The sequence below is a fragment of the Elephantulus edwardii genome, unplaced genomic scaffold (assembly GCF_000299155.1).
Source record: "Elephantulus edwardii isolate Elephantulus edwardi_28Jun2011 unplaced genomic scaffold, EleEdw1.0 scaffold00048, whole genome shotgun sequence".
NCBI classification, from domain to species: Eukaryota; Metazoa; Chordata; class Mammalia; order Macroscelidea; family Macroscelididae; genus Elephantulus; species Elephantulus edwardii.
In genome coordinates this window covers 13,365,464-13,380,689 of record NW_006399798.1, presented here as the reverse complement: position 1 = coordinate 13,380,689, position 15,226 = coordinate 13,365,464, and the positions used below count along the sequence as shown (strand labels likewise).

At 40.2% G+C, this 15,226-nt stretch overlaps 1 protein-coding gene across 1 annotated transcript in view; it reads left to right on the top strand.

Moving 5' to 3' along the window:
* Positions 1 to 12,773: 12,773 nt before the first annotated feature.
* ABCA6 (ATP-binding cassette, sub-family A (ABC1), member 6) overlaps positions 12,774 to 15,226 on the top strand; it is a 79,700-nt gene continuing 77,247 nt past the window's right edge. The window contains exons 1-2 of the mRNA XM_006886397.1: positions 12,774 to 12,869; positions 15,022 to 15,226. Of these exons, the coding sequence (XP_006886459.1) occupies positions 12,774 to 12,869; positions 15,022 to 15,226 (301 nt within the window). The remainder of the gene's footprint in view (positions 12,870 to 15,021) is intronic.

The following is a 15,226-nucleotide window of genomic DNA, read 5'->3' as shown; positions in this document are numbered from 1 at the left end:
TCTGGAAAACCTCCAGAAGGAATTGGTTCATAACGGACCCTCCAGTGAATTTTTCAAGGGAGCAGGTTGTCCATTTCTATCCCATGGAGCCCCTACTGGATTCGAACTGCCAGGGAGACTCTACCTTTAGTTTAGACACTGCACCCAAGGACAACGGCACTAGAACCCCTATCTCATTTCCTGCCATACACACCGGAAAACGCTCCATCTATGGCTTTGTGAGCTTCTTCACTCCTAGTATACTAAGGGACATCTCGTCTTCCCAATTTCTTAGATACCTGTGTCGTTTGTTTGAAATGCCTGTGTTGTATTCCTCCAGTATTTTCACTTATAAAAAAGTTTTAGGCAAGCATTAATCCAAGGATATATAGGTTGTTTCTGAGTTTTGTCATTAGCTACAATGCATATGTGTATCTTTAGGCATGATCAGTTTAGTCTGAAATCCATTTCCAGAAAACCTGCATGGAAGTTATGGCGAGATTCTAAGCATCTGACACATGGTGCCAACAGCCATTTCCCCAACATCCTCCCATCTGTTTCCGTGGTTTTACCTGACATGTGACTCTTTGGCAGCAAATATATCTCCCAAGCAAGGGTGGGAAGGAAGGCTGAATTTTTGGAAAAATGTAGCCAGGTCTTTTTGTTCTCCGAGACACCTTCAGGTGAACTTGAACCAGCAACTTTTCAGGGAGCAGCCCAGCATGTTAACCATTTCACCACCCAGGGACTCCCAGTAGTAATATTGCCCTCTGCCACCAAGTGATCCCAGCTCGAAACAACCGTGTAAAAGAGGGTGGAACAGTCCCTGGGGTTCCTGAGGGTGCAAATCTTTACAGAAGAAGACTGCCACAGCTCACTCCCACGGAGCAGCTGGTTGGTTTGAACCTCTGTCCTTTTGGTTAACAGTTGACTCATTTAACCATCTGCCACCAAGAGGGAGCTCTGAGGGTGTGATCCACAGTAAGTTGTGCTGATAATCCAAAGACTCTGCTTCTTTGGTGGTTCAAATCCACCAGTGGCTCCAGAGGAGACAAATGGCAGCTCCCTCCCATGTGAGTTATAGTCTCAGAAACCCAGTGGCGGGGCAGCTATGAGTTGGAACCCATTTTACAGCAACGAGACACGAGATGTGTCACCAGATTTCCTTAGCAGTGCTAATAGACATGCTTGTTTCCAGAATGTCTCCATCCATTCATATTAATATGAAGAAAGAAGTCCCCTTAAACCAAAGAGGAAAGCTTTCATGAACCTAAGAATGATTACAAACTCTTCTTATAAGCCCCCAAATAATTTCACTCGTCTTACAAACCATTGTTTACTGAAGGAGAGTTAAAAGCCCGAATTCGCAGCTCTGAAGCCTGTGAGCAGTGAGACAGGTGGAAGATGGACAGGAAGGTGAAGTCCCTGCTGTGTTCTCCCACCAGGGTTGAGAGGGTCCTGGAAGCAGGACCAAGGGAAGGGTGAGATCTCAGCCTTCGAACATTCCAGGAAAGATGAGTCTCAGGAAGAAAATGCTTGGTCAAACATACTTCTCTCGGTAGCTCTAGGTGGTGCTGCATTTCTCCCCATCCAAAAGCAGCTTTGGGATCACTTGGAAAGAAAAAGAATCCTAGAGATTCAAAGAGACCCTCAGGCTGGGGCAGCAATTGAGAGGGAGGGAGCCAGCCTGTGTGGAATCTTGGTCTACCCAACTGACAGGGAGAAAGCAGAAGGCAAGAGGAGAGGCCAGCTTGACGAAGGACAAGAATGGCCAGATGTGTCTCCAAGACAGCTTGTTTACCACTAGCGTGCCCACCAGTCAGCTGCTCTCTTTCTGCTCGGGGCCAGCCGTGGAAATATCATTGGCCAGATGGAGAACATTCGGCCCTGGAGACACGAGCCCAAAGTGGCCTACTCAGCAATGTTCTCCAAGAAAGAAAACATCTAATTCCAGAATATGAACAATAATACTAGAGTTTTGTAACAGTCATACGTGTGTGCTTACTCAACTCATCCTAATTCCTCTTTCTCTTCTGCTGGGAAGCTCCCAGGGCGTGGGCCCATTATCCAACCAGCATCATAGGACTTCATCTTTGGGTGGTCATGGGTTGGAGGGCTTGTGAAACCCTCTGCTGGAGGACTGAGGATTTGGAGATCCGGCCAGCTGATATCCCTACAGTGCATAGACACTGGTGCGGAGAATCCATCCTTTGGAAATTCTCTCTCTCACTGTCTCTTTGCCATCAAGTCAGAACCAACCCGTAAATGACCCTCCAGTGAGATTTCAGAGGCTGTGAATCACACTAGAGGAGGTTTTCCATCTTTTTTTTTTACCGTGAAACAGTTAGTGTGGATTCGAACCACCTGCCTTTGGGTTGGCAGCGCAAGTCCCCATGCCCTGGACCACCAGTGTAACACTAAATTGTAGTACCCAATCTCAATATTGGATCTCAGTCATGCTAGCCACAAATGGAAGCCTGTGCACATTTATTAGAAAGCAGAAAAACAAAATACAGACGCTTATAAGAGAAAAGCATGCAAAAGGAATGAGAAATAGATAGCTAAAATCATTGCTACCGCTAACATTCCGAAAAACATGTGATTAGCTCTAAAATATGCTGCCAAATTGTTGTGTTTCTTTTCAGAGCTTCCTTACTTGGAAATGAATCATGCCTGCATATTTGTCTTTCCTCAATGAAGCACTGAGAGATTCTTGAGTAACAAAGCGCACCCTTCGTTCTTCGAGTCCTGATACCTCTCTGTAGATGCAGCAGGAGGAATATCAGAAGCATCAAGGAATATTTGTGAGCTTTTGCTGCTTTCCAGGCTCTGGTCAATGTTCTTTACTTATATTAATTAATTTAAACCACATAATAGCTTTATTGTACCAATTTTCTTGGATGTTGAAACTGAGGGACAGAGGTTAGATAAATCATTCAAGATTACATAGCTTGTCCATGACACAGGATTCCAACCCAACCAGTGTGACTGAAGAGCGCCCACATAAACTGTGGTGTGTCCTTCCTGGGCCCACTGTGATGCCAGGAGAATAAAGGCAGACTTCTCCAGCTTTCTCTACTGATATATGTTACGGCCTTTAATTTTCTGTGGAAGACGTATATTATCATCTCCTAGATTAGGATCTGCACTGTCCTCTAGCACTACCACCATCTAGAGCTACCGATAGAAGTATTATTTGGCTGGACATTTTCTTCCTGAGAATTCTTTCATGAAATGTTTGATGGCCAAGTTGATAAGAAGTTGTACTGTCAAACCAAAAGGTTGTTGTTGTTATATGCCATCGAGTCGTTTGTGACTCATAGTGACCCTCTATGTACAAGAGCCCTAAACGCCGTTCTATCCTGTGCCAACCTAGCTGTCTCAAACACACTCATTCCCACCATTCCACTCACAGAATCGATCCATCTCATTGAGGGTCTTCCTCTCCTGCGCCGTCCCCCCACTCTCCCAAACATGATGTCCCTCTCCAAGGACCAGGCCCTTCTTGCAACATGCCCAAAGTATGTCAGACGAAGCTTCAGAATCCTTGATTCCAGGGAACATTCTGGCTTCACCCTCTCCAGGACAAACCTGTTTGTTCTCCTAGCAGTCCATGGTATATTCAACACTCTTCTCCAGCACCACAACTCAAAGGCATCAATTCTCTTTCTGTCATCCCTATTCACTGTCCAACTCTCAGATGCATAGCATGTAATTGCAAAGACTATAGCCTGGATCAGGCACACCTTAGTCTCCAGCCTGACATCGTTGCACTTCAGTACTCTTGAGAGGTCTTTCAGAGCTGACTTTCTCAATGCAAAAGATAGGCAATTCAAATCCACCAGCTGCTGCTCAAGAGAAAGACGGGCCATCTCCTCCCATGGGATTTATAACTTCTGAAAACCTGCTGGAGGGTCAGCTATGAAATGATTCCAACTCGATGGCACGTGACAACAGCAACAACTTCCCTGGAGTACTTGAGGAAGTCTTTCTCGTTTATTCCTAGCTCTGAAAAGTTGGGAATCTTCTGGGTTCATGAAATGATAGTGATTCCAGCTTCATGACTTGTTCAGATCCAGTTCCAGCCTCCAGGACATTATACCTGGAGCCTGTGTCTGAGTCCTGTAGCTCCTTGGGTGAACACTTCTCACGAATTAAAAACTCAAACTCTTTGCCATATAGAGGAAACCAAGTGGGTTTCGGGAGGTTGTGAGCTGCCTAGAAGGAGATTGTCCATCTGATGCCCTTGCATTGCTTGTTGTTGTTGTTAGGTGCCGTTGAGTTGTAGACGACTCATAGCTACCCTATGAATGAACAGCCTGAGCACTGTTTGTACATAGAGTTTCTGGAGGCAAGCCATTTCGGAAGTGGATGCCGCTCCTGCTTCCAGGCTTGTTTTAGTCGGGAAGCTCCAGCCAACACTGTCCACCATGGGTGCCCATTACCACGATTGGCACATTAGTGTCCCAGTGTTCAGCATCACAGCAACCACGAGTTACCTCTGTACAGCAATGCACAGACCAGTGCTACACCACCTAGAAGAATGTTTCACAAAAATCCGATTTGAACCAGGCCTGAGAGCTGCAGATTAAAATCACCCACCTTGGGCTTGACAGCATAACCTTTTTTTTTGTTTTTTTGTTTGTACATTTATATGTGGTTTTTTAAAAATTTTATTTTATTAATTTTAATGAACATTTTCAGAGATTTTGGATTTCCATTCATTCATTGTTGCACTATTTTCTCTACCCACCTCAGTTCAGTTTGGGTAGCATAACCTTCTGTCCACTAGGCCATCGTAGCTCTCTCTATGTTGCCGTTGTTATTGTTGTTAAGTGCCATGGATTTAAATTGCCAGGATGGTACCATCTTTGAGTCAGCAACCCAACTCCCTACAGATTCTAATGTCTTTTCATTTTTTAACACCAACCTGGAACACTGCATTCTTTTCTTGCATGGAAGGAGATTTTCCATCTTTTTCTCATGGAGCAAGTGGTGGATTTGAACCCTGTACCTTTGGGTTGGTAGCACAATTCCTTACCACTAATCCACTGGAGCTGCTTGCATTCTTTTCTTGATTGCTTCCAATGCTGCCTTTTTGTAAAAATTTTTACTGTCATCCTTTTTCCTTCTATCTTATAAAAGCTTGCTTGAGCTGTGTATATCATTTTGTATATATTTTACTGACTGAGGTTTTTCTAGCTAGAAACTAAGTGCATCATCCTATCTAATCAGCAGTTCGTGGAAAATACTTGAGACTAGATAAGAAAAGCAGCTCCAGGAGGTTGAAAAATGGATCTGAGGAAGGAAATAAAAAAAGAGGAAGATAGCATGCCTAAGGGAAACACCGTTAGAGGTGAAACCGCTGATACAATGACAATTGTGAATTTTAATGCAATTGCGAGGAAACATGATTCCTAAAACAGAAGAAGTAAAACAACTATAACAAAACAAAAGAATGAAAATCTGAGCTGCAATCCAACTGATTACAAACCAGCCAAACCGAACTCAAACCCTTGGGATTTCGGTCTGGGTCATTGACCTGTTTAGTGATAGAAAATGTTAACAACGGTTTTGACCTTCCAACCCAGCCCTCCCCCTCTCCAAGAGACATTTAGGAAACCTTTGCTACCTTTGTTCTTGCCAGTTTTAAATGTAACAGACTTGCGGTATTTCACTGCTGACTTGTGTTTTAAAAATAGAATTCATTTCCAGGGAGAGCAATGTGTAGACATATACATATCATAGATTTAGCTGTGTGAACTTAGGTGCAAGTGCGTGTGTGTGTGCGCGTGTGTGTGTGTGTAACTATCTAACCCTCGCACAGCACCTCCAGAACATCTCTCAGCTTTATGATTATTAACATCTGTGGACTGGGAGCCACGTCAAATATTTGAGATTTCCCAATTCATGGACTTTGGCTTCCTGTTTTGCCATTCACTTTGGCAGGGCAAGAAAAGTTTGCAACTAGAGAGGAAGAGAGGCAGTGAAAATGGAACAAATTTTATCTGCCCCCCTCCCAAAGTCATATAGAATTATATGGAAACTTTTGTGTGTGAGGGTTTGGGGTTTGGTTTTGTTTTTTTAATGGTTTAACAATCAGTTTGCTTTTATTGGGCGAATAGGTTTTATGAAATGATGATCCACTAAGATAAATGTGGAGGAAAGATACCTTTTCAAAGTTCAGCATTTGATCAAATTAGAGGTAAAGTTCACTTAGAGTTACTAGCAAAAGTTTGGCTTCTATTTATTCTGAATCAGTTAAATCCATAATTGGCCGTTGCGTCTCGAGGGGGAAAAGTCAAAGATTTCTCACACAAATGTTTTGTATCTCGCACAAAAGCTTTGTTTGTCTAGTCATTGTTGCCACACTAGTATCGCCCTCCTCCCTCCACGACAGTCCCATCTGGGAGACCATCTGAACTGGAAGACTCCCTAGCACATTTGCAGTCAGACGGGCTGGTTCTAGTTCCCTTGTTTTGACCACTACCCCCCTGATCCCTGGAGTTGAGTTGAAAGGCCAAATGGACAGACACAGGGTTTGCTGTACTCTGAGAAAAACGAGCAACCAATCAGAGAAGATTTATTTCCCTGCAGAATAATTGATTTAGAAAAACAAGTCCAAAAACTAACCAAGTCAGTTATAATTAGAGCACTCTGACTATACTCTGAGCCAGAGTAAGAAGCACTGAACATGGACAAATATTTGAGAGATAAGTGAAGAAGCGGCAATAAAGAATTTCTAACTGTTGCCTTTACACCAAAAAGAACATTGTGCTTGGGAGTGTTTCCAGAAAGCTTTTACTAATTTTCGCGACAGTAACAGTAAGTGATGTTCTCTGTTTCTGTGTGTGTGTGTGTGTGTGTGTATGTGTGTACACGCGTGCGTGATGCCAGATAACTGAGGGAACACTGACAAACCCGATTTCTTTTTTAAATGTTTCCAAATACATGTTTTATGCAAGATACTGAATAACTAACATCTTCTCATTTTACTTGCCATCTCGTATTGTGTAGTTAATAGTGGCATACTGGAACGAAGCAAAATTTGTTTCTGTACTGAGAAAATCGTGTCAAGATTTTTTATGTCTAAAGCTGAAATACTTTTGGGATTATAGAAATAAGAGAAAAAAAGTTTCTGCTTGTCTGGTTGTTACACACATGTGGGCAAACTGACATTAAAAGATGTTTTCTTCTTAAAACTTTTTTTTTTTTTGCATTGTATTGTTTCCCAAACTATTTAAACATTCTGAAACCAGACAATTCAGAAGAATATTTTTATTCTTCTTACATCTCAGTTTCAAGTTCAAGTAGTTTAATTTGTAATGTTATCTTGTGGACTAACTCTTTTGATAAAAGGTTTGTGTGGGTGTATGTTTTATTCAATCCAGAAGGTAAAAAGAAGAGAAAATATTTTACTTGAAGTCATATCTAATGTCCATAATTTATTTATTGTTCAGATAAATTTAAGTAATAATGTTAATAACGTAGTTCCAAAATTTCTGCTTAAATGAAAAGATAATAAATGACTAATAATTGTGTGAAATAGAGTTCAACTAATCTAGTTGTAGAATTAAAATATGAAACGTCTTGCAGATTCCATGCTCAGCTTTTGAGGAAACCTTGAACAACCGTTTGATCTTTTGACTCCTGCTTCCCTGGGCAGTATGGGTCCAGATACAATAAAGTTCTTGACAGCTTCAGTGTTTTCTCTGTTTATCACACTTGGCCCAGTTGTGAGGAATTTTACTTGATGTACATTAAACTGCAATTTATAATGAAGTCTATAGTTTCTTTAATTTCATCAGTAAGTGCTTTAAATTCTCCTTGCTTTTCAGAAAGCGAGGCTTCGTCACCCACACATTGTAGGCTGGTAGTGAATCTTCCTGGTTACGATGAATTCTTTTAATATAATCTGGCTCCTTGGATTATTTGCTCCAGGTACAAACCGAGCCAATATGGTGAAAGGATACAGCTCTGATGTTCATCTTTCTTGGTTTTAAATTGTGCAATATTCTCTTGCTCTATTTGAAAAGTTGTCTGCTGGACAATGTTCAAGAATGTTGTGAACTGATATAAATATGTCCAATTCTCATTTGTTGTCGCAGAAAATGTGAGATTTAAATACTCAGCCAATAATGGAGATTAACAAATCTTTTATTACACGCTGGTTGAGAATGTCAGCCATTGCCCCAACCATTCCAACCCCCGGGGAGAAGCAAAGATTGGATTTATATACAGAGATTGGACATGGTGATAACACGAAATTCCCTTTGGCTAGAAGTTGAGATTTCTTTCCATTCGGGAGTTGTTATTGTTTCTGACTTCTCCTGGGTGTCCAGGCCCCTGGCCAAGGGGACAGGATGTAGACAGGGAGTGGTAACCAAGCTGGATCAGCCTGTATTAGGATAAACCTTAGCAATACATATTATTGCCAAAATTATTAAAGCATTCATTTCTTAAAAGGCTTTCAGAACAAACTGACTTCACTAATGCTTAGCATTTGATCTGCTATTACACTTTAACCAGAGTTTTAGCATACTTTGCTATGATCCACCACTTGAATCCCTTTTCATAGCCAACAAAACTGATAAATATCTTTCTAGTAGCCTCTGCTTCCAGCTATGATCTGCTTGACATCAGCAAAGATATCCCTTATGCTATGTTCTCTTTTGATCCTAACTTGAATTTCTAGCCATTCCTTGTTGATGTAGTGCTGTAACTTTTTAAAAAAATTGTTATTGCCGTTGTTGATTGTTGTCAAGTTGAGCACAATTCATAGAGACCCTATGAACAAAATACTCAAAGCCTTGCTATAGCTATTGTTTCTTAAAATTCATAGAGTTTCCAGAGGTATGTTGTTTAGGAAGTGGGTGCCACTCCTGCTGATTGATATACAGTAAAATTTTACTGTTGTGTAATATTAATATTTATATAATTGTTGCATCATGACAGATCACTTGTCTATTCAATGGGCACAAATATCAATCTCTTATGGCTAATTGCCAAAGTAGCTCTCTTCCAAATATCTTGGCATAGTCCAGTGAGAGTTACAAATGTTCTATATTGTAGCATCTTATTTGACATTCTACCAATTTCTGGAGCCTTATTCTTCTCAAAACCTTCAGTGAATCTTAGAATTCTTTCTTCAGTACCAACTGGTTCTTGTTCAAATGTTACTTATTTAAATGACAGAGCATTGACTAATTCTTTTTTTCTTATAATGACTCATGACATTCCCTCCATCCTTTTTAAAGCTTTCTGTTAACTTTTTAATACTTTCTCCATTATTGTTGTGTGCCATCAAGTTGGAATTGACCTATAGATGACCCTCCAGTGGTTTTTCAGAGGTACTAAATTGTGCTGAGCAGCTGGTGGATCCAAACCGTATACCTTTGTGTTGGCAGTGAAATTTCTTACCACTAAGTCTGCTGTTAGGGACCTCTCTAAGGTACTCAGGAGCAACAGTGTCTCTCTGGAGACTAAGGTGCACCTGATACAGGCCATGGTATTTGCAATCGCTTGTTATGCATCAGAGAGTTGGACAATGACTAGGGAGGACAGAAGGAGAGTGGATGCTTTTGAGCTGTGGTGCTGGAGAAGGGTACTGAATGTACTATGGACTGCCAGGAAAACAAACAGATTTATCTTGGAGAGGATTAAACCAAGCTACTCCTTGGAGGCAAGGATTCTGGGGCTTCGTCTGACATACTTTGGACATGTTGCCAGGAGAGATGGGTCCTTGGAGAGGGACATCATGTTTGGGAGGGTGGAGGGACAGCACAGGAGGGGAAGACCCTCTATGAGATGGATTGATTCGGTGACTGGGGTAATCGGGATGGGTGTGTCAGAGGCGGTGCGGTTGGCACAGGATAGAGCAGGGTTTAGGGCTGTTGTGCATAGGGTCGCTATGAGTCGGAAACGACTCGACGGCACATAACAACAAGTCACCAGGGTTCCCACTGTTATTAGGTGCCATTGAGTCCAACTATGACTCATAGTGATCTTATAAACAAAGGATCTGATCTCTGCCCTCTATCCTGTACCATCCTCATCATCTCTGACACAATTGATCCTGTGGTTACAGTCACCACGTCAGCCTATCTTTTTGACATGAGAGCTCCAATAGGATCCTTCAAGATTTAGATTCAAGGCATGATTGTTTTCCTCCAGCTCTTTCAGGTTAAAAATGCCAAAGGTGTTATTTCATTTTGGTTCTCTTACGTGAGATCTTTGCACATGTTATTATAATACTTCACTATCTTCAGCTTCTCTTAGAAATGACCTTTGTTACTTCATGATTTCTTACAATGACTTTAGGTACTTTACATTCAAAAGCAAGTTTGAGTCTTTTCTGATACAATTTCGGTCTTTTTAATGGTCTTTTGCTTTCTTCACATTTGATGAGCTTCATGGTACCAACATTTTTCTTATGTTCATCATTAGTATTTGATGTGTCAAATCTATTTTTTAAGATGGTGTCTAAATTCAGGAGGGATATACTCAAGGTTATACTTTGGCTCTGTGAACGAGTTTTCATTTTCTTCAGCCTCAACTTGAACTTGCATATGAACAATTGATGATCTATTTTATATTTAGTTGTGATCTTGTTCTGACCTGATAATACTCAGCTTCTCTATAATCTCTTATATTGATGAAGTCTGTTTGATTCTACAAGATCCTATTTGGTAATATTCTATTTTCTATAGTTGTGGTTGTTTTGTACCATCAAGTTGGAACCAAGCTATTGCAGGTTTTCAGACACAGTTAATCTCATGGGAGGAGATTACACATCCTTCTTCCACAGAGCAGCTGGTGGATTAGAAAGGCATGCTTTCTAATTATTATTATAATTAATTTTGGGATTATAGTGCAGCTTCATGTCACTAGGCCATCAGAGCTCCCTGATATAGACACTATTTGTATTGTTAGGAAAAGATACTTTCAATGAATAAATTGTTACATGAAAATTTCTATCATGTAATCTGCAAAGGTGTGTTTTCTGGTTTGCGGTTGAGATTAGGGTGTGGCTCTTGATCACAATAGGGTGTGAAAGGATTGGATTTGGCCTCATTTTAAAAAGGCTTTTGGGCCTTTGAGCCTATGGCCCTGGAGTCTGGTTTTTGTGGATCTCCTGAATAAAACCGACTTGGAAACACGAGTGGCATCCACTTCCAAAAAATCTTGCCTCTGGAAACTCTATGAACTTGGAGAAAAGATGAAAATTTTGCATTCAAGACTTTCATTCACAGGGTCACTATGTGTTATCTACAACTCTATAGCACTTAGCAACAATAATAATCTATTCTCTTAACCTTATTTTTCAGTTTATTACCTTTCTAAATTCCATTTTTTATACCAATAACCAATAATTATTAATGTGCCTTGCTTGTATGTTTCACTAGTTTCAGACTGCAAAATTTGGTAATAATCCTCAAATTCTTCATCTTTGGCTTTTAGTGACTGGTGCATAAATTTGAATAGTTGTATAAACTCATTTTCTTGGTTTGTGTTAAGTGCCATCGAATCATAGATGACTCATTTTGACTCTATGAATGAAAGACCTAAACACTTGTATAACTTTCATCATTTCTCCAAGTTCATAGAGTTTCCAGAGGCAAGCTATTTTGAAAATGGTTGCCACTCCTGCTTCCAAGCTTCTTTTAATCAGGGAGCTCCACCAAACACTGTCCACCCTGGGTGACCATTATCACATTTGACACATCAGTGTCACAGTGTTCAGCATCACAGCAACCACGAGTTACCTCTGTACGGCAAATGGACAGACCAGTGCTATACCACTTAGAAGAATGTTTAACCCAAACCAATTAAAACCAAGGCCTGAGAGCCACAGATTAAAATCAACCACCTTTGACTTGCTAGCATAGCTTTCTATCCACCAGGCCCACAGAGCTTTCTCTGTGTTGATGTTGGTGTTGTTAAGTGCCATCGTATTGTAGACGATTCATAGCGACCCTTTGAATGAAAGATCTGAACAATTGTATAACTTTCATCGTTTCTCCAAGTTCATAGAGTTTCCAGAGGTAAGCTGTTTCAGAAATGGATGCCACTCCTTCTTCCAAGCTTGTTTTAATCGGGGAGCTCCACCAAACACTGTCCACCATAGATAACCATTATCACATTTGATGCATCTGTGTCACAGTGTTCAGCATCACAGCAACCATGAGTTATTACCTCTATACCCGATCACTAACAATATTGTACATTAAAATGAACCCTGAAATACTTGTTTTGATGATTAACATAATGCAGGTCTCTTCAATTTGCATTCCTGACATATTAGATCATATGAGCTTCTGATTAAAAATGTCCAATATCAGTGATTTTCATCTTACAAGAAATGCTTGGATATAGATCATTATATAGTCCATGTAATTTTTTTATATAGTCCATATAATTTTTATGATTCCCAGATTTCTTAGATTAAGACTTAGTAAACACCATGCTTCAATTATAATGGCTGTTTTGTGGGTGTTTCTTCTAATTTGAATCAGGCCACACGAGCAAAGAATATCTGTAACACTTTACTCCATCCATATCATTAAGATCAACTCTACAGAGGCAGGTCTTCTGCAATCATATTTTGAGAACTTTCCAATCTGAGGGAAGTATCTTCTGGTAATGTATAGATTCTGACAATATATCAGACAATGTCTCATTGCTATTCATAATGTTTTCACTGTCCAATTCTTTTCAAGGTACTTCTTAACTTTTTTGCTAGTTTGTTACTCACCGTGTTTACTTTCTCCTTGTTTGTAAAATGAACAGGCGAAATGAATAAGAAAAAGAAAAATCTGTACCAGCAAACCCAAGCACTTCTGTGCAAGAATTTGCTTTTGAAATGGAGGATGAAAAGGCAGACCTTCTTGGTATGTTTACACGTTTGCGTCTTTCCATATTTAATGTTGTTCTTTCATCTCCCAATTATTCCATTATAGTTTATTTTAGTTCACAGACTAGATCTATTGTTTCTGGAGTCATTTCTAATGACATTTGTTGCTATGAGACAATCACAGCCATCACTGAAAATTAGTGTAAGACTGTAAAGGCTAATAGTCATATTTATCACATTTATTCAGAAAAGAGAATTGTTGTGGTTGCTGTGTACTGTTGAGTTGGGACCAAGCCATTGTGGATTCTTCTGTTGGTTTTCAGAGGCATCAAATTACATGTCACAGGAGACTGTCCATCTTCTCCAGTGGAATAGCTGGTGGATTCAAACTATATACCTTTGCGTTAACAGCTCACTTCTGTAAGAAAACCTTACAGAGTACATGATAGAAATGGTTATAGATAATATCACATTAAAAGTTGTGTATTTGGAAAACAAACAGATTCATCTTGGAGAGGATTAAATCAAGCTACTCCTTGGAGGCAAGGATTCTGAGGCTTCGTGTGACATACTTTGGACATGTTGCCAGGAGGGACGGGTCCTTGGAGAGGGACATCATGCTTGGGAGGGTGGAGGGACGGCGCAGGAGGGGAAGACCCTCTATGAGATGGATTGATTCGGTGACTGGGGTAATCGGGATGGGTGTGTCAGAGGCAGTGCGGTTGACACAGGATAGAGCAGGGTTTAGGGCTGTTGTACATAGGGTCGCTATGAGTCGGAAATGACTCGACAGCACATAACAACAACAACAACAACATTTGGAGTTGAGGAAAATGGAAGATTTTGGCTATCATAAATGAAATAATTTAAATTTTGACTATTTCTCTTGAAGGCTGTGACTTTTCTTTAAAGGTCGATTCCAAAAATTTTGACTAAGTAACAGTGTTGACAATTTGCATTAGGCAAGTAAATGATTTGATTTTATTTTATTTCACTCACAAGTTAGAGATTGTGAGAACAGCAGAAGAAAAACAGGTTTCAGATTTGTTTTTCATAGATTGTACTTGACTCAACTGTACCTAACAACAAGAACAACAATAACAATAACAAAGTTCAAACCTTAGGGGCTTATCACTACAGAAATGTAATTTTAGCTTTTATCATAGTGTGTAGGTGGTTGGTGGTGCTAACTGGGTGTGGGTAGGTACAGAACCTTTTCCAAACCATTATTTAGGTATCTATTCTCCTTCATCCTGGGACTCTCACCATCTTCTAAGTCTTAGAGAATGCCAGTGTATCCTCTGCACCTAATTGTAAAGAAAAAGACTAAGAAAGAGAGAATCCAGGAGATTATATCAGTCTCCACATACCAGGCTTAGAGATGGTACACACCACACTTACATTCTATTGGCTGAAACTCAATCCAGAGACCGCACTTAATTTGGGGGCACCGAGAAGTATATAGTCTAGCCTTATGCCAAGAAATGAGAGATCACTGATTTGAATGAATCATCAGACACTCTGTTATTATTGAAACTTTTTTCAAATTTCCAATACAAAGCTAAGAAAACCAGCACACACACACACACACACACACACACACACACACACACACACACACACACAGAGACACAGACACACACACTTATATCTATCTATCTGCTTGCATCTATGAACTCCTATGACGTCCCTTTGCTTCAACAAATTTCAAATCTAGAATCCACTGAATGTGTATTAATTGTAACGCTTGACTCTGTTTCATATTTCCATTCCTTTACACATTCTTTTCCTGGCAGGATTTTTTTATATACTTAAGATGTGCCCTGGCACCTGTCATCACAAAGTAAACCACAATTTTCATGCATTCTTCCTCATTTTAGAAGCCAATCTAGGAAGAGAGTTTCCCTCCTTCCCGCTAGAGTCTGTACCTCACACAGAGAGAGAGAGCCAGATTCTAGTTTTCATCCTGATGATTTAGCTGATGGTTTCTTTATAGCCTTAAACATTCGTGCTGTAGTTTTTCTTGTATGTGACTTCTCAGTACTTATCGCTTTTTCTCTGAAGTACTGAGACCAAAAACATGGTAAGCTATCTAGCAGTATCAAATGTTATCTTCTATAGTGTTTTGGTGTTTGTTCAGCCATGTGAGGCAATGTAATCTAAATGGTTCTTTTTTCTGTGTCTTTTAGGAATGGGGTCTTCCAATATGCTGGGTACTGTATATGGGCCTAATATCAAGTTTCAGTATGCATACCTATATTCCTGAAAGTCCTTCTCGGGATCTGGGAAGGTTAGATAGATATAATGATTCGGGTTTAACTTTTGCATACACACCAGTGTCTGATATAACTCAGCAGATTATGAATAAGACAGCAACTGCTTCCGTTTTGAAAG